General features: G+C 63.0%; 1 protein-coding gene across 1 annotated transcript; it reads right to left on the bottom strand.

The window, feature by feature from the left end:
• KCNQ4 (potassium voltage-gated channel subfamily Q member 4) lies at nt 1-13750 on the bottom strand. Its single transcript, XM_058856417.1, has 14 exons — nt 13681-13750; nt 6886-6976; nt 6195-6321; nt 5947-6122; nt 5752-5877; nt 5531-5641; nt 5316-5411; nt 5024-5112; nt 3823-3978; nt 1202-1422; nt 1000-1102; nt 782-913; nt 526-664; nt 1-430 (listed from the first exon to the last, which is right to left on the bottom strand). The coding sequence occupies exons 1-14, from the start codon at nt 13725-13727 to the stop codon at nt 212-214; spliced, it is 1833 nt and encodes a 610-aa protein (XP_058712400.1). The 5' UTR covers nt 13728-13750; the 3' UTR covers nt 1-211.
• Between the last annotated feature and the right edge of the window lie 4234 nt (nt 13751-17984).

Here is a 17984-nt window from a genome sequence, read left to right as displayed (position 1 = left end):
AGGGGCACGCCAGGGACACCCCAGGAGCATCCCAGGAGCACCCCAGGAGCGTGGGCCGTGCCACAATGCCACAGACACCCCGCTGCAGCCGTGTCCCCGCAAAGGAAGACTTGGTTCAAGTAACACAGCGAGGGACAGCGAGGGACAGCGAGGGGACGAGGCCACGCCGCTCCCAGTGCCCCATCCCAGGGTCCATCCCGCTGCCTCCTGCTCAGTCCATGTTGGTGCTGGCCGACCTGGAGATGCTGAGGGTCTGAGCAGACACAGAGATGTCCTCGTGGTCCACGGGGCTGTGGTAGTCAGAGGTGATGTCGGGCTCTCCGGGCGGGATCCGCACTGCGGCCAGGCTGAAGGAGTTGGTGGAGCCCTTGCGGAGGCACTGCGAGTAGAGGCCAAGCAGCAGGTCCAGCTTGTGCTCGATGGATTGCACCTGGAAGGAGCACAGGGTGGCTCTGAGCCGGGCCCACCCTGCGGCAGCTCCTCCTCCAAAGGCACGGTGACACTCCCGGGGTGTCCCCTCCTGACCTGCCGCTCCACTTTGACCACGCGCCCCATCATGCTGAGCTCGTCCACCAGCTCCCCCTCCAGCGCCGGCTTCTCCCCCTTCTCCCGAACCTTCTTATCCGCAGGGAGCGCCCGATCCCTGCCCACGATCTGGTCCACGCTGGCGGGGGGGGAAGGGGCAGAGCCCATCCATCACTCCCAAGGGATTGGAAACCCACCAGGGACGGAGCTCTGGGGATGTGGGAGAACCCCCAGTGTCACCTGCAGGGCACCTCACCGCGTCTGCAGGCTTTTGATCCTGCCCAGCATGTCCAGGTGTCCGGCCGAGTACTGCTCAATGACATCCTTGACATCGTAGGGACGCAAGGTCTCCTTGAACTTCCTCTTGGCCACCAGGAACTTGAGGATCCTGCAGGGACAGCCGGGCTGGAGGCAGGAATGGGGTGCCCGAGGGGGCTCTGTGCACGCTGGGGGACACGGAGGGGACAGTCTCACCTGACAGCCCGGATGAGGGTCTTCACTGCCGGCATGATGTCCTCAAAGGTCAGGTCACAGGGGGAGCTCCTCTCCTCGCCACTGTCCTCCGGCGGGCAGTCGGCTGTGGGTGCCAGGAGCAGGTGGATGGCAGATCCCGAGGGGGATCCCCAACCCTGCAGCCCCCCGGTGTCCCCCAGCCCCCCCCCGCCCAGGGGCTCACCCTCAGCCGGGGTCCGCGGCTTCAGCCTCAGGGATGCTCGGAAGCGGGTGCGGTCGTTGAAGCTCCAGCTTTTCTGCACCTTGGTGGGGCTGGAGGCCTCGGTGACATCCTCGGTGCTGGGGGAGCGGTGCAGGGGCGGCCCCAGGTGCTGCTGCCGGCCGCGGCTGCCCTGGCGCTGGGAGCTGCTCAGCCGGATCCGCTCCTTGATGCCCATCTTGTTGCTGCGTGGGGACAGCGGGAGGGACAGATCAGGGGCATGGGGACAGGGACAGGGACCGGGGGTGGTCCCTGGGGTGAAGTGAGGGTGGCCGTGCTGAGCTCACAGAGAGCCGCCGGCAGGTGATGGGCACGAGCCAGGCCCGGAGCAGGTGGTTTCTGCAGGGGCAGCTCTGGCCTCGCTTCTCTAAACCCCTTTTTTTGGTTCCAAGAGCAGAGAAAGGCGGTGACAGACAGGGTGAGAGGGGACAGACAAGCGTGGCAGCAGGGGACACGCGGCAGAGCCACCTCTGAGCTGAGCAGAGCTCTGCTCCTGCTCCATCCCTGTTGGCACTGGAGTGTCCAGACCCGGCCTCCTCCTCCTCCTCCTCCTCCTGGCTGCACCTCCCAGTCCTGGCTCTGCTCCTGCCCTAATGCAAGTTCTGCTCCCAAACCCAGCTGCAGTTTTGGGTCGGGGGGAACACCAGGCATTGTTTATGCAGGACCTACACAAACCCCCCAGATTTTGCATGATGAGACCCCAAATACAGCTCAAGGGGACACAGGGACGGACCCTAAAGCTGGGGAGGGCACGGAGTGAATCCCACACCCGCTGCAGGACGGGCTCCATCAAACCCAGGCGTTTGGGGACATTCCTGGATTTCCTCAGCCGGGGCAGTGCAGGGATATAGGCAAGGTCCAGGCAGGGTCCAGGCAGGGTCCAGGCAGGGTCCAGGCAGGGTCCAGGCAAGGTCCAGGCAGGGCACAGGGCTCCCCGTGCTGGCAGGGGGCTGTCACACCCCTCCCACATCCAGCGGCTGTGCCAGAGGGTGGGAAGAGCTGTTTCCCAGGAATCAGGCAGGAGCACACAGGCGGGATGGGATTTACGGGATTTATCCAAGTGCTGGCCATTGCTGCCAGCAGCCCGTGATCATGCACGTTGCAATGGGGAAACTGAGGCAGTAAAGGGACAGAGAGGACAGCCAGCTATGCACAGCCTCCCTGCCCTGCCCAGGGACCCCCAGTTCAGCCTCCAGCCGCGGTGCCTCAGTCCCCAGCCCTCTCCATGCTGCAGGCACCAGGCAGGGAGTGCATCCATGCATCCCGAGCTTCCCGGTCCCGCTCTCCGGTACCTCCGTCTCCACGTGCCCCACGTCTGCAAGAGCCTCCTCTTACCACTAAAGATGGGGCTGGAGGGGCAGGGCAGAGACACAGGAGAGAAGAGAATCAGCCAGGGCCGGCGGGGAGCGGAGCGCGTTCCCGTCCCCCGCGGTGCCACCGCCCGGCGCCACAGCCTCGCCGCTGCTGGGAGGGCAGGATGTTTGTGTAGGTCCTGCATGAACACCTGTGCGGTTTCTCGGCTCTGTCACAAGGATCTGGGGACAGTCCCCGAGAGGAGGGACCGTGGTGGCCCCGCAAACCCCTCCGGGCGCTGGTGGGGGGCTCCCCGCGGCCGGGGGCGAGCGTTACCTGAGGCGTAAACACTTGTGGGGCTGCGCGTCCTCCTCATTCCAGCTTGGGGATGGGGGAGCACGGCGGGTTTGGGGGGAGGGTGGAGAGATGGAGAGGAGGAGGAGGAGGAGGGTGAGCGGGAGAGGGGAGAAGAGAGAGAAGATGAGATGTTATGAGAGGTTATGCTCGCGGGGGAGATGGGTGGGCTCAGGCCCCCAAGGGGGGGGGGGGTTTGGTCCTTCCCCTGCCAGTTCCTGGTTGGTCACCGAGCCCAGGGAGGAGCCCCCCGAGCCCCGAACTCACCTGGGAGAGCAGGTTCCGCTAAGCCCCACACCTGCAGCCTCAGCCCTGCTGATGTGGCATCACAGGGGAAACTGAGGCACGAGGCCTCTCCTCACCTAACCCTGGCCCTGGCTCGGTGTCCTGGGGGGTGGCCAGCGTTGGTGGCACTCTGGAATCTCCTCTTGAGGCAGAGGGGACAAGGGACATGGTGCAGAGCAGTGCCACCAGCAGCAGGGCAGCCACAATCCCTCTCTTCTCTCCTGGTGGGCACCGGGAACCTTTCCCAGCCCCAGGCTCTGGGATTTGCTCCTTCCGGGACCCCCTTGGCTCCATCCCGCCGGGATGGCACCACTGCCCTTGCCAAGGGATTTCCTGCCATGCTCGGTCACCCTGTGCCACATCCGGGGTCACGGTCAGGTTAAAAAGGGCAGTGAGGTGACTTGAGGAAGGCACAACACCCCGGAGTGTCCCTCTAGATAAAATCTGCCCCTTCTGGAGCTGGAACAGAGCTGGGAGCAGCAGGAGGAGCAGGAGGAGCAGGAGGGATGCTCAGCACGAGTGGGGAACAGGGCTGGTTTTGGGTGGTGGCACCTCGGGGTCTGGTCTGGCGGTGACAGTGACACCGGAGGAGGGCACAGAGGAGCAGAGACAGAGCAGAGAGGAGGGAGAACACGGGGGCTGCCCCCTCCTACCTTTCCCCTGAACACATGGCCAGGCTGAAGCTTTTCTGGGCAGGGGTGAAGGAGTGATAGGGCGGTGGGGCTCTGTCAGGCCGTTTTTTCACCTCTGAATTCCTAAATCCTCCGTTGCAAACCCGGTACAAATGCTCAAACATAAGGACCAGCTCTCTGAGGTCGGGGTGAAATAAAAAAGGTGAGAAATTAAAATTTCCAAAGCAAACAAAACCAACAAAGGGAGGCTGAGCAGCACCGGGTCCTTCTGAGTGCCAACCAAACCAAACCAAACCAAACCAAACCAAACCAAACCAAACCAAAACAAAACAAAACAAAACAAAACAACATTTTTGTTCAAAAGACAGTTTCTTATTTTGGGGTGATGGGGCTGGGGAAGGGTCCTGGGGCAGGATTCCACAGGAGGAAGGGTTGGATGTGCTGAGAGGGATGGCTCAGGCAAGGACAAACCTGGGATGGGGACTTGGGGACCTGTCACCATCAGATCCTGGGAGCTGCTGGAGCAGCCAGAAGGGGAAAGGTCAGACCCAGCAGGGATGGAATCTAGCTCTGTGTGAATTCCACCGCAGGGAAAACGGCCCTTGGTGATTCCCAGGATCCGGGGTGATGCTCAGGAAGTGGGGACTCGGGGCTGTGGCTGTTACAAGCCCTGCCTTTGGAAAAATCAAGAGCGGGACAGAAGGATGAATTTGTCACACAGCCAGAGTGGGGCAGGAGGGCAGGGATGCTCACAGGGATGTGCAAACCCTCGGGATCTGGAAGAGAGGACTGGAAAACCTTTTGGGAGCCTTTGACCCACCCACAGTGGCAAAATCCCAGGGATCACGGGGAGGACAAGCTGCAGGGACGGGACATGGGGCTCCCACTGGATCCCCCCGTGTCCAGCTGGGTCCACACTTGGAACCAGCTCCTGTCCAGCTGTAGCTCCACCAGCACAGCCCTGGGGTCCCTGAGGCACCATCCTGCTCCCTGTGGTGTGGAGGAACGCTATGGATGGGGTGAGAGGGGATGGGATGGGATGGGTGCTGTCACTGTGAGGATGATGAGGATGAAGGAGGGTCCTTCAGCAGACTCCCATCCTGGGAAGATGTCGGTGCTGCTCGACCCCCGGGGGGCTCCACAGGATCCCTCCTGGTTTCCCAGGCTGTTCATCCCCTCGGGGACCCCCGGGAGCCCCCCAGCCCTCACCCCTCCCGCCTACCTGAAGGCGGGCAGGAGGCTGTCGTAGTAACACCACGTGGCCGTCAGGTACACGCGGCTGACATCCGTGGAGTACAGGCGCCAGGCAGCCTGCAGGGGAGCGACATTCCCGGGAATCGGGATCAGTCGGGATGAGAGAACCCTCCCGGACCCTTCCCCTCCATCCCGGCCCCCACGGGCGGCAGCGACCAACCCGAAGGATCTCGGTGCTGGATGTCTGGTGTTTTGCAGACCGGGGGACAGCAGAGCATTCCCGGGAAGGGGCGGGCCGGGACTCGCCAGCCCTGCCTCACCTGGATCAGGTTGGCCGCCGGAGTCCGCCTCTTCTCAAAGTGCTTCTGCCGATGCTGCTCCTGCACTTTGAGGGCGAAGCCGGAGCCCAGGATCCCCTGGGGACAGGAGGGACAGGGCCGTGGGTGCGGGCACAGACCAGGCCGGGCACAGAGGCGGCTCTGCCCCTTTCCGCCCCTGTTTTTTGCAGCCGGGACTCTCTCCCGGCCCTACTCACCGCGGGCAGGGCGAAGAAGGAGATGCCGAGCAGGGCGAATCCGGCTGCCAGCATCCTGCCCAGCCACGTCTGCGGTGCCTTGTCCCCGTAGCCGATGGTGGTCAGGGTCACCTGGCCGGGGACACAGCAGCGGGGGGCCTGGAGGGCGCTCCCCCACCACGGCCCCGTCCCACCCTCCTGCTCCCCTCCCGGGGCCGGGGGAGCGCGGGGGCCGCGCTTACCGTGCCCCACCAGAGGGAATCGGCGTAGGTGGCGAACTGCACATTGGCGTCCTTCTCGGCCAGGTAAACCAGGAAGGAGGCGAAGATGAGCACCAGGAAGCCGATGTACCAGGCGGTGATGAGCTCCTGCGGGGCGCCGCGGGTCAGACGCGCTCGGGGACGTGTCGGGGGATGTACCTGGGTGCTTTTTCTCACCTTGCTGTGGGCGTAGACCACGGAGCCCAGGAGTTTCCAGGTGCCGCCGCGGCGGTCCATGCGCACCATGCGCAGGATCTGCAGGAAGCGCATGCTGCGCAGCGCCGACGTGGCGAAGATGTTGCCCTGCGTGCCCGCGGCGATGACGGCCACCGAGGCGATGAAGACGATGAAATCTGAGGGGACAGCGAAGCTCAAGGGGTGCGTGGGTGATGTCAAATTCCTCCGTCCTGCATCCCACCCCGTACCTATCACGCAGAAGGGTTTCCTGGCGAAGCGAAAGCGGCCGCGCCAGCCGCGGTAGCGGCAGCAGCAGCCGGCGGCCCACACGCGGATGATGTACTCCATACCGAACACCACGATCATCACGAACTCCTGCCGGGGGGAAAGGGGGAGTGAGAAGGGCAAGGAGAGAGTGAAGGAGCTCAGTTTTGAGAGGGGTAAAATGAATCGGGCTGAGCGTGGTGCGTGGTGTCCCCCCCCAGGCCACCGGAGCCGCTCGGAGCGGTGGGACGGGAGCCGTGGCCGTCGGGGCTGTCTGAGAATCGCTGCTCTCCTCCTCGCTCCTCGCTGGGTCCTTTTCCTCCGCTGTCAGCATTGTCCTCCTACCTCTCGCACAAACAAGACCCCGTTCTGCTTACTCGCAGGAAAGTCACAAGGACCTTCCCAATTTAGTCTCCATCACCCGGGAGAAGTCCCTGCGTCAGCTCTTTCTGACAGTTTGGGGGAAAGTTGCCTTTTTTAGCCCCTCGTGCCCTGCCTTTTCCAGCGGTTGATGCACGGAGGGACAATGGTGGGATGGGCCACCCACGGCCAGGCCACCCCCGACGGCTGGCAATGAGGTCACAGGGCTCCTGTCCATGACCTTGCCCGACTCTTTCAGGATATAAAGTGGGGAGAGGAAATCTTGAGCACCAGCCCCGCTCCTGCATCACTCACCAGGATGAAGAGGCACTCGTTGGCCAGTTTCTGGTGCTCCTGGATGGTGGAGAAGACCGACAGCACCAGGCAGCTGAAGACGAGGAGGAATCTGCAAGGACAAAGTGTCGGTGGGGGCACAGGAACAGCCAGGGCACCCCAGCTCACAGAGCTATTCCCCCCTCACAGCCTGAACCCCCCAGCCAAGACCTCCACAGGTTGTGGCAGAGCCACTGGGGACACATTTTGCCCCTAGATGGTGGCATGGAGCCTTTGGGGAGCTCAGGAGCCGCTCTGGGGCTCGCTGCCAGCTCTGCCGCAGCCCTGCAGCTTCTTAATTAAAGGCAGGGGGGAGGCGGGGGCGTCCCGCACTGTGGAGGGTTCTGGTGCTGCAGGAAGGAGACCAGAGTGCCTCTGGCCTGTCCCCAGCATCACTGCCACTGTGGGGACCTGCCAGCAGCTCCTGGGAAGTGTCAACCCAGGGGAAAAACCCCCAGCAGCAGCTCTGAGGCAGCTCCTCCCTGAGCACCGGGCTCAGGCACGAGGGGCTTTGGCCCATTTAAAATAAGGAGGGAAATAAAGAAAATTAAAAAAAAAAAAAAAAAAAAAAAGAAACAAAGGTAAAAAGAAAAAAAGAAAGTCGACTCCGAAGCTGAAGCAAATGAAACCTCCAAAAATACATTTTTTTCCCCTGATCCAGCGATTCTAAAAACGGAAAGCGGAGGGTTTGTGCCACGGGCCCACGTGACAGCAAGCCCAGGGCCACTCACTGCTCCGTCACCACAGCCCCACGGTGGCATCAGGGGTTCCTGGCACACCATGCTGGGTGGCACCAGCACGGCCTGGCTGAGCCCTGGTGGCCCTGGCACCTTGTCCTCAAGCTGGTGGCACCCAGCTCACGGTGACAGTGCCCAGGGGCCATCAGGGGTGCTGCAGGGGGTGTAGGGGGCTCAGCACCCGCTCGGGAGCACATTCCCATCTCTTTATGTTGTTGATGGGGAATTTTTGGGCAGAACCAGCTGCCTGGGCTATTGGAGCGGTGAAACCTGTTCCAGCTGTCCCAGCACCGGTGGGGAGGCTCCAGGGGACACAGCAGAGAGGGGCTGATGCTCTGTCCCTTCATCCAGGACCCCTCCCCACTGACCCCACAGCCCTGTGTAGGGCCAGGGGCTCTCAAACCCAGCCCTGGCATGAGAGGGATGAGGATGGCACAGCCTAAAGAGGACAGCTGGGTCCCCTTCCCCCAAAATGCTGCTGGAGCTGGGTGGGACCGACAGCAAAACATCCCTTGGGAATGGGAGAAGGGTTGGATGCGGAGCAGGGAAGAGGAGAGGATGGGACCAGGGGTGTCACAGCCGTGTCACCACCCTGCCCTCGCTGCAGGGGACACCGCTGCTCTGCCGGGCACTCCCCACACACAAGGCAGAAGGTTGGAGCTGGATCCTTCTCCCTCTGAATTATTAATTGGTTTTTTTTTTCCTCCAGCACAGCAGTTCTGGAATTAACCCCCACTGGGGATAGCGGCACCCCCGTGGCACAGGCAGGGAGCGCCGGGCCTTGGGCTGAGGAGCAAAACACGGCCCAGGGCAGAGCTCTGAGCTTTGTGCATCATCAGCAATAAAAGATTATCCAAGCAGGATTTAGCAGGCAATTACACGGGCAGCGGAGCACAAAGCAGAAGAGAAGGCAGAAATCTCCCAGCCTGCAGAGATTTGTGCCCCTTTCCCTCATCCAGCCGGCAGGGAGGGGGTCCCCAGTGCCCAGGGACACGTGGGGACCTGCTGTGGGTGGCCCTGGAGCACCACAGGTCACCCACTGTGATGGAAACCCGCACCCGCTGCGGGGTGGGGAAACCTCCCAGCCGGCATCCCCCAGGATTTGGGGAAGGATACAGGCATGAGGGGTCTCACGGGGCTGGCTGGGAAAGGAACTTTCTGGGAACACATCACCTGCTAGGAATTAACTTGTAAAGCCTGGGCAAACGCCCCGTCTCGGCTGCCGGCAGCGCTTAAGCGGCTTAGGGAAGGGTCAGATGCCTGAAGGCAGAGAGGGGAGCCAGGAATCAGCACCCCCCATCCCTCCCGGGCAGGAATTCTGCTCTCAGCCACTCTACCAAGCACCCAGGGGGGTTTTCCACCCTCAAACACCGTTGGGGATCGGCAGTGCCGGGCTCCCATCCCAATTCGCCGCCCTTCTCACCCGCCAAAAGGAGCTGAAAAACTGAGGAATGCTGGCAGGGAAATGGGGAGAGGGCAGACAGAATGGGACAGGAGCTTCAGGCCTTCCTCAGTGCCCTGCTCCAGGATCTCCGGGGATGGAGGGAACAGAAACTGAGCCGGTGTTTCATCTCTCCCGAATAAAATTCCCATCTCCAGCCCCCTCCCCGCGGGGTGCTCCCCCTTTTCCAGCACACAGCACTGCAGGGACACGGGGAGAGGACCCGGCAGGAGCAGCAGTAATGAAATCTCCCCAAAACAATAATGAAAACCCGGCGGGGAAGGCGAAATCTCCTCAATTAATCTTCATTAGGGTGGGCTTTGCCATCTGCTGCCGCCCGAGCCGGCTGAGGAACAGGTGAGCCGGGAAAGCTGCTGAGCTCAGGGGGAGCAGAGCCAAGTCGGCCTCCCTGGATGAGCAGGCAGGCACCAGTTGGCTCCCAGTGCCCCCCAGACACCCCTGGGCAAAGAGGCTGTACCCCAAAACAGCCTGGGATGAGCTGAGGGACCGGGATCATCAGAGCTCACGGGGCAGGATGGGGATGGAGCAGCCCAGCGCTCCCAGGATTTGTCCCCCAGCTCCTGGGACTGGCACGGGGGTGACACCGGCACGGGCAGGGCTGTCCCAGTCCCGCTTTGTCCAAACCCCTGGGATTGGCACAGGGGTGACACCGACACGGGCAGGGCTGTCCTGGTCCCACTTTGCCCAAACCCCTGGGACTGGCACGGGGGTGACACCGGCACTGGCAGGGCTGTCCCGGTCCTGCTTTGCCAAAATCCTCAGGACTGGAAGTTGGGTGACACCGACACGGGCAGGGCTGTCCTGGTCCCGCTTTGCCCAAATCCTCAGGATTGGCACAGGGGTGACACCGACACGGGCAGGGCTGTCCCGGTCCTGCTTTGCCCAAAGCCCTGGGATTGGCACAGGGGTGACACTGGCATGGGCAGGGCTGTCCCGGTCCTGCTTTGCCAAAATCCTCAGGACTGGAAGTTGGGTGACACCGGCACGAGCAGGACTGTCCTAGTCCCACTTTGCCCAAACCCCTGGGACTGGCATGGGGGTGACACTGGCACGGGCAGGGCTGTCCCGGTCCTGTTTTGCCAAAATCCTCAGGATTGGAAGTTGGGTGACACCAGCATGGGCAGGGCTGTCCTGATCCTGCTTTGCCCAAATCCTCAGGACTGGCACAAGGGTGACACTGGCATGGGCAGGGCTGTCCCCATCCCGCTTTGCCCAAACCCCTGGGACTGGCACAGAGGTGACACCGACACGGGCAGGGCTGTCCTGATTCTGCTTTGCCCAAACCCCTGGGATTGGCACAAGGGTGACACCAGCACCGTCAGGGCTGTCCTTGTCCCGCTTTGCCCAAACCCCCGGGCCAGGGCGTCCCAGCCCGGTGATAACTCGGCAGAAGGAAAACACCACACGCCGCAGGATAAACAGCTCAGCCAAGGGATGAGCGAGCAAACAGGCTCTGGGAAGACACAGATCCCTTCCCTGGTGGCACCACAAGGCCTAGGCCATACCCTCCAGCTGTGCCACCGCTGGAAATTTGGGATTTGGACCAAACCTGCCTGAGCGCTGCTCCAGCGAGGATGAGGATGGTGTTTCACCCTCCAGGCTCCCCGTGCAGTGAAGTTCAGCTCCGTCTGCAGCTGTATAAACAGCGTGTCCCATAAATCCCCATCCCTCGGCCCCGCAGCCCTTGAGGAGAGGTGGAGCAGGCGGACAGGAGATATAAATAACCGGGCTGTAGGGGCCCTGTTTGCGCCCGTAACCATGGCACGGAGCGTCCCACGCTGCCCAGAGGAGAAGCAGAAAAACTCTGAGTGTTTCCCCACGGGCAGAGAAAGCGCAGCCGGAGCCAGGAGCCGCGGCAGAGGCACGGCAAAGGCCGGCACACGCTCAGAGCCCGGCCCTGAGCCGGCTATCAGCACTGCGGGAAGGAGGGTGCTGCTCCCAAAACCAGGGATGAGGAGGGGTTGGGATGTTCCCAGCAGCCTGAGGAAGGCTGAAAGCAGAGCTGGGGTGCAGAGCCTCTCCTGCTCCCCACGGCAGCACCCACAGGGTGACATCCAGTGACATCCAGTGACATCCAGTGACATCCCACAGAGCCCACGGCCCCAAAACCTTTTGCTTTGGGAGGCAAATCTTGCTGGTGGCATCAGCCGGCACCCCTGTGGCACCCAGCACTCCCCATCCCCGCCGTGCCCAAGGGGAGCACGGTCACGAGGCTCCTGAGGACAGTGCCAAGACGCTCACACGGAGCAGCCGGGATAGTTTTGCTCTTGGATCATCTGGCAAGGAACGGGCTGGAGGGGGAGAAGGAACTGGAGTCTTTCCCAAGGTACCTCAGCAGAGGAATCGGGGCTGTCACCCTCCTCCAGCACCTGGGGGGGTCTGCAGGGCATGGGGACATTTGGGCCACAGGGATGTGAGTGGCCCAGAGAAGTTGTCCCAAAATTGGGACCCTCAAAGAACGGAGGGAAGATTTGGGATCGCTGCTGGGGGAGGGACAAAGAACCAAAAACTCTGCAGCATCACCCCTGCACCCCACTGGGACACCCAAACTGGCACCTCCTGTGCCGGCTTGGGGTGGTCTGGCAGGAGCAGGAAGAGGGAAGAAGGAAAAAAACCAGAAGGAAAAATCAATGCACCGTTTCATGTTGCGCCGAAGTCGCTTAATTTTATGCCCTGGTGACACCACATGGGGCTAGGGAAAGTGCTGTGCCGGCTTCTCCTGCCGCTGGCATTGCCCCTGGAGCAGCTCCCGTTTCAGCCCCAGGCAAGGTGGCCCTGGGGGCACAGCCCCTGCTCGAAGGGCACAGCCTCCAGTCCCTCTGGCTGTGGCCATGCCACCAGCCCAGCTGGGGGACACCCCGGTGACAGCGAGTTAAAAGCCTTCAACGAGCTAAATTCAAAGAGGTGGAAGAGCTGAGGGTTAAACTCGAGAGTTTAAGAGAGGTTTAAGGGTTAAATTCAAGAGGTTTTTCCTAGCAGGCGGTGGGGAGTCAGCACTGAGCAGGGATGGAGGGATTTTCCTGTAAACCATCCAAGGCTCCAGGTCTAGGAATTGCCCCGGGGTGCTGGCAAGGGCTGGGCACTGTCCATGGTGGCACGGCCAGCGTGGCAGGGAAGCGTTTTCCAGCCCCCCAAGCAGTGCTGAAGGGCTGTGACAAGGTCGGGGAGTGGAGCTGGGGGGTGACAGCCCCATCCTGCCCTCCACGCCCCTCTGGAACAGAAGCCAGGCACAGGGATGCTCTGGGAGGGACGGGCTGCCACCAGCCGAGTCCCTGGCCGAGGAGGGACACATCCACTGCCACCATCCCAAGCCAGCCGGGATTTCCCACTGGAGGCCAATGCTGAGCAGGGAGAGCCTGTGCCTGGCATCCCTCACCCTGCGCCAGGGTTGCCCTGGGACTCTGCCAGGAGCTGCCACCTCTCTGTCCCCACAACGACACCAAATACCCAACAGGAACAAGGCTCCCCCTGCCTCTCCCCCACGGGAAATAAACCCCAACAGCAGCGGGCAGGGAGCTCGGCCTGGCACGGGGGACGCTGCTCCAGGCGGGGGATTGCGGTTGTTCCTGGTGCTGCTGGCTGTCTTCCCTAATTTGCTCCAGGTTAAACTGCTCTGGATGGAAATGTTCCTACAGGACGGGGAAAAGTGCTGAGCTGAGCTGCTGGTGCACCCGGCAGCCGTTTCATAACCATCAGCACCAGTTCCCAGAGCCCGGGAGCCGCTGGGAATGTGGGGGGAGGCTGGAGGGTCACTATGGGCAGCGGGAATAGCCGGAATTGGACACTGGGAAACTGCGTGGAGCAGCTCCAGGCTGCAGGAACCCCCTGGCAGGGCAGCCCCTGCCCACGGGACCCGCAGCCGTGCCCGTGCCAACCCTCAGCAGCTTTGCCGGGAGCAGGGAAGAGCCTTCCCGCCGGCTACCGAAGAGGAGATTGGAAAAAGGAAGCTCTTACTTTGCCTTCTGGCTCTAAAGCCTCTCCCTTAATGCTCTGGGCTCCCTCCCGGATTTGCTCCGTAAGCTCCAAGGCTGGGAATTCTCATTCCAAGCGGGCCAGGCACGGCTTGGTGAGGCCGGCCAGCGCCTCTCTTCATGGTCAGAGTGGGGCTGGAGGGGCTGGGGGAGACCTCAGAACCTCGGATTTCCACCTGCACGGGCTCCCATGTCCTCACCATCCCCTTCCCGGCGCAGGGGACAGTTTGGGGACATCCATCAGACCCCAAAAGTGGCTCCAACCCCCCCGCCAGCCCCCCAGGCGGAGCTGCAGGAATGATGCAGCCACCAAACCACTGAGCCCGGATGAGATTTGGGATCAATTCGCAGACAGAAAGAGGCTGAAGTTGGTCAATAAACGCGATGGGCTCTGCCCCGCTCCGCGGCTCCGGGAGGGAATCGCGTCACTTCTCAGCGGGTATTTCCATTTTAGCAGTTTGCAGCCCTGTCTCGGGGCCAGCCTGCTCGGGGGAGCAGCGCAGCCGGGGCTCAGGGCACCGGTCCTTGTCACCAGCACTGCCCCGAGCTCGGCCCGCGGGCTCCATCCCCTCCCGTGCCCTGGAGGGGAAGGGGAGGGGGGTAACACCTTGCTCCTCTTTTGTTAAAACCCAGGGATTGCGGCACACAAATCATTCCCGACAACTTCAGAGCCGCTGCAACAGCTTCGCAACTCCCATCTGCTGCGAGAGAGAGAGAGAGAGCAACAAAAAACTTGGAAGAAGCCAGAAATGAGCAACATTACGGGAGAGGCTTTCACAGAACAGATGTCCGCACCTTGCACCCACTGCGGCGTCTTCCCACAGGATTCGGGGGGTCCCTGGCAGGACTCTGCCCTGCAGCTGCCTCAGCCCAAAAATTAAGCAAGTGAGCAAAACGCCTCCCCAGCAAAGGCTGGAGACGTTTGGCTCCTGCTGCCGGCGGCTGCACATCTTGTGGAACAAAGCCCAGCACCCAGGAGCTGCGGGCCAGGCAATGCTGGGGTGGCAGGGGGGCTTGGGGGGCTCTGCAAATGGGGCCGCTTGTCCCATGTGGTTGTTTTGGGAGTAAAACAGGCTCAAACTGGGAGGAAGAACTGGTGGAGGATGCTCAGGGATGGACATCCCATCCGGGAGATGAGCAAGGGCACATCTCTTCCACATCCCATGGGTGTCTGCGCCATAAATCTCGATTGCCTTCGCTGGCAGGGGGTTTGGCTGCCTTTCCCTGCAGGAGAAGCTCTTCCCAGGGTGGGATTTTCCACGCAGGATTCTGGCTCTGGGAGCCCGCTGTGGAGGTGTCGTTACAAATGGGCCCCGGGCTCGTGTCCTGGCTCCCTGGGGAGCTCAGGTGCCCTTTCATCCAGTGACAAATTCCTGCTGCCAGCTCGATGTGCTAACTTAGGCAAAGACCCATTTTCCTGCCTCTTAACGAGCTCCGGCTCCCGCACCCCAGAAACGACGCAGCCCCGCGGCACCACTCCAGGCGAGAGGGAAGGAGGCAGAATTTTGGCTGATGCCCTCACAGAAGGTTTGTGCCCACACCTGGCACACGCGAGGCAAAGAGGGAGAACACGTCCTGCCCCACGGCTGCTGCCGCCATGTCCCGGCAGTGTCCCCAGCAGTGTCACCGGGTCCTGGCTTGGGACAACGCGCCAGAACGGAGCCCCCGCTGTCCCTGCAGCTTCCAGGGGTGTTGGGGACCCCCCAGCTCCCTGTCACAGCCCCCCCTCCCCGAGGCAACAACCCCGAGAGGGTGAAGCTGTTCTGAGCCCTGAGCACGCCAAGAGCCGTGGGATGCTCAGATCCAGCGAGGGAAGCAGGAGCAGCACCTCGGAGCTTAGGAAAACACACGGAGCAGGGGAAGGAGCAGGTGTGCTCCCGGGAGCATCCCTCTGGCCCTGGAGCGGGATTTCCAGTGCCCAGGAATGGGCGCAGCTCTCGGGGTACAGCAGGGACAAGATGACCCCCGCTGTCCCCATCCCAGCCGGACACTGCTCTGGGGTGACACTTCAGCCTTGTCCCAGCACTGCCACAGGTACAGGACAGCAGAGGGTCCCCGGTCCCATCCAGAACTGTCATCCCTCGCGGGTCCGCTGCCTTCGAGGTCCTCCCACGCTCAGAGACCCCGGCCAGGGACAGGGACAGGGGCAGGGACAGGGACAGAGCAGGACGGTGACGCGGCGCCCGGCGGTGCCACCGGCAAGGGGCTCTGGGCCACCGCGAGGATTGAGTCCCATCCTCGGGGACGCGCTCAGCTCCTCGCACCGGCCCCTCTGCCACGGACCCGCCGCGGGACTCGCTCCCCTCCCGTGGTGGATCCCGGCACTGGGACCGGCTCCGGCGGCAGGAGCGGCACCGGAGAGTCCCCCCCGCCCGCCGAACGCAGCGGAGAAACTTCCCGGAGGAGCCCGGCGGGGCTCGCACTCCCAATCCCCCCGGTGCTCCTCCGCCGGCAGCGCCCGCTCCCCGCCGCCCCCGGGACTCGCCCGGCAGCGCTGGGGGCTGCGGCTCCCCGCGGCCCCCCGGTACTCACATGAAGACGTGGTAGATGAAAGCCCAGCCGCGAGGCCGCTCCAGCACGTTGTAGAGGCAGTTCTGGAGGCGGCGGCGGCAGCAGCGCGGGGCCCCGGCGGGCCGGGGGGCGGCTCCGGGGCGCGGCCCCGCCAGCAGCCCCCGGCGGCGGGGCGGGGGCGGCGGCGGGGGGGTCCCGCTGCCGGGGGTCCCCGAGCCCTCCGTCCGCACCGCCGTCAGCGCCGCCCGCCGCTCCCCGCCCGCCGCCCCGGCCATGGCCGCCCCGCTCAGGCCGCTGCCCGCCGCATGGCCCCGGCCGCCGCGGGACCCCCGAGCCAGCCCGGGGCCGCTCCCGGGGCCACCTGCCTTTAGCTGCCCGCCGCCGCCGCCGGGCCCTCCCACGCCGCCGCCCCGCCGGCCCGGCCCGCCCCGCCGTACCTGGCCCCCGCCCCCGGGGCTCCGCGGGACGGGGCGGGCGGGGAAAGCGCCGTGCGGGGCCGCGGCACCGGCGATGCTGGGTGGGTGCTGCCAGCCCCGTTCTGGGTACGGGACCCTGCTGGGGACGGGGAGCGTCCTGGGGCATCCCGCGAGTGAGGATTCCGCACCGCATCCCGATCCACAGCCCTGCGTCCCGCATCTCATCCCAAACTGCGGCCCTACATCGCGTCCCGAACCGAGTCACATCCCAAACTCTATCCCAGCTTCTTCCCATACTGTATCGCAAACTGGATCCCGCACCGCGTCCCAAATGGAATCGCATCCCAAACCACGTCACTGCCTCCTAAATTGCATCCCAAACTGGATCCCTCACCACATCCCAAGCAGAGGGTGTGGAGCATCCCTGGAGGAGCATCCCACCCCACCCATCCTCCACAGACTCAGCCTCCAGCCGGGCTCCGGGTGTTTCCCAACCTACACTCGCAGCCCTTTGCTCTCCTCACCTCTCAACACGGGGGAACTGAGGCAGAGGACTGGGAATTCCCTTTCCAAGCTGGATCCCAACTGGATCCGCGTGCTCTCACACATTTGGAGAATCCGAATGTCCCCACCCCACTCTTGCAGGTTCTCCCGGAGCAGAGATGAAGTTCAGGGCTTTGGGCAGTGAATTATTTAGTGGCAGTCAGAGATCCTGGCACAGCGTGGGCCCTCGTGAGCACTGTGGGATTTGGGAGATCTCGGGAATCTCACACAATAAGTAGACAATTTTATTTACTTGGAGGAAATGGTGCTGTTAAACCCACAATTCCCCTCCAAAGAAACCCCACACAGACGGGATAAGAGCCGTGGAGGCTGAAATCCTGGAAATCCAAATGAAATTCTCCCCTCCATCCATCCATAACTCCTGCATCCTCTCCAAAAGTGCTTCCCAGAGCATCCCCCCAGCTCGTCTGGCCCCTCTCCCGGCAGAAGCTCCAGAGGGAGCACCCTGACCTTCATCCCGCTGCCTTTGGAGCAGCACATTCCCCTCGCTGGAGGTTTAGGTTTCACCTGGGATTGATTAAAACCTCGGGGCTGCGGAGGGGGCGGGGGTTGAGGTGACCTGGAAAGGACTTGGGACGGGCAGGTGGGAATTGGGTTATTCCTGGGGCTGCGGGTCCCCACACGGGTTGGCAGGTCCCCATTCGCACCTTATCACCTGCCCAGAGCCTGGGAATCTCCATCGAAACGGGAGCTAGGAGGTTTTGGGACAGAGCCAGGCAGTCTGAATCAACATGGCACCAACCCATCCGTCAGAAGTGGTGGAGGTTTTGGGAAGGCATCCCGGGATTTGCTGACTTTGCCCCACACCTGCCTGGTTTTGGGGGTCCCACAGAGCCACTCGTGCCCCCTGTCCTGATGAGACTTTAAGGAGGATTCCAGAGGCCGGGAATGACGAGGGGGAGGCCTCTGTGCTTGGAGCCTGCTGCCCTCTCGGGATTGCAGCTCAAGTTCCTGGCACGGAGCGGCGGCCAGGATTTGCATCCACAGGATTTCCAGTAAGTTTTGCAGCCTTGGAATGCAGCTGCAGGGCTGCGGGGCTGGGGACAGCGGCTGTGGGACCGGGGACAGCCGGGACCCCTCACCAGGACACAGGGACCAGGGCAAAGCCCCAGCTGGGCTCCCCTCATGGGGGGTTTTGGGGAACATTTTGGAGGGAGGGATTCCTCCAACCCTTGGGAGCGGGGGAGCCTGACTGGGGTGACTGGGATGGGCAGAGCTGGGGACAGCGGCCTCGGGGGTCCCAGGGGTGGCACTGTCGAGGTGGGGCGAGCGCTGGTGACAGCGGTGACAGCGGCGTGGGGAGCGGGGAGGGCTGTGCAGCACCTGCTCCAGCCGGAGGCTTGGCCTCGTCCCAGCTCAATTAACTCCTGGCACCGCTCTCTGGGACAAAGCAGCGCCTGGGACAGCGCGGCCTCCTGCA

The sequence above is a fragment of the Poecile atricapillus genome, chromosome 24 (assembly GCF_030490865.1).
Source record: "Poecile atricapillus isolate bPoeAtr1 chromosome 24, bPoeAtr1.hap1, whole genome shotgun sequence".
Classification (NCBI taxonomy): domain Eukaryota; kingdom Metazoa; phylum Chordata; class Aves; order Passeriformes; family Paridae; genus Poecile; species Poecile atricapillus.
Note: the sequence above shows the minus strand (reverse complement) of the source record. Positions and strands in the feature narration are given on the sequence as shown.

Coding starts and splice junctions, on each gene's coding strand:
- KCNQ4 (XM_058856417.1), bottom strand. CDS start 13,727: ATGATTTGTGTGCCGCAATCCCTGGGTTTTAACAAAAGAGGAGCAAG. Junction 5,113..5,315: donor CGGCGGCCAACCTGATCCAG/GTGAGGCAGGGC, acceptor GCTCCCCTGCAG/GCTGCCTGGCGCCTGTACTC. Junction 1,423..3,822: donor GCCATGTGTTCAGGGGAAAG/GTAGGAGGGGGC, acceptor GTCCCCACGCAG/CAACAAGATGGGCATCAAGG.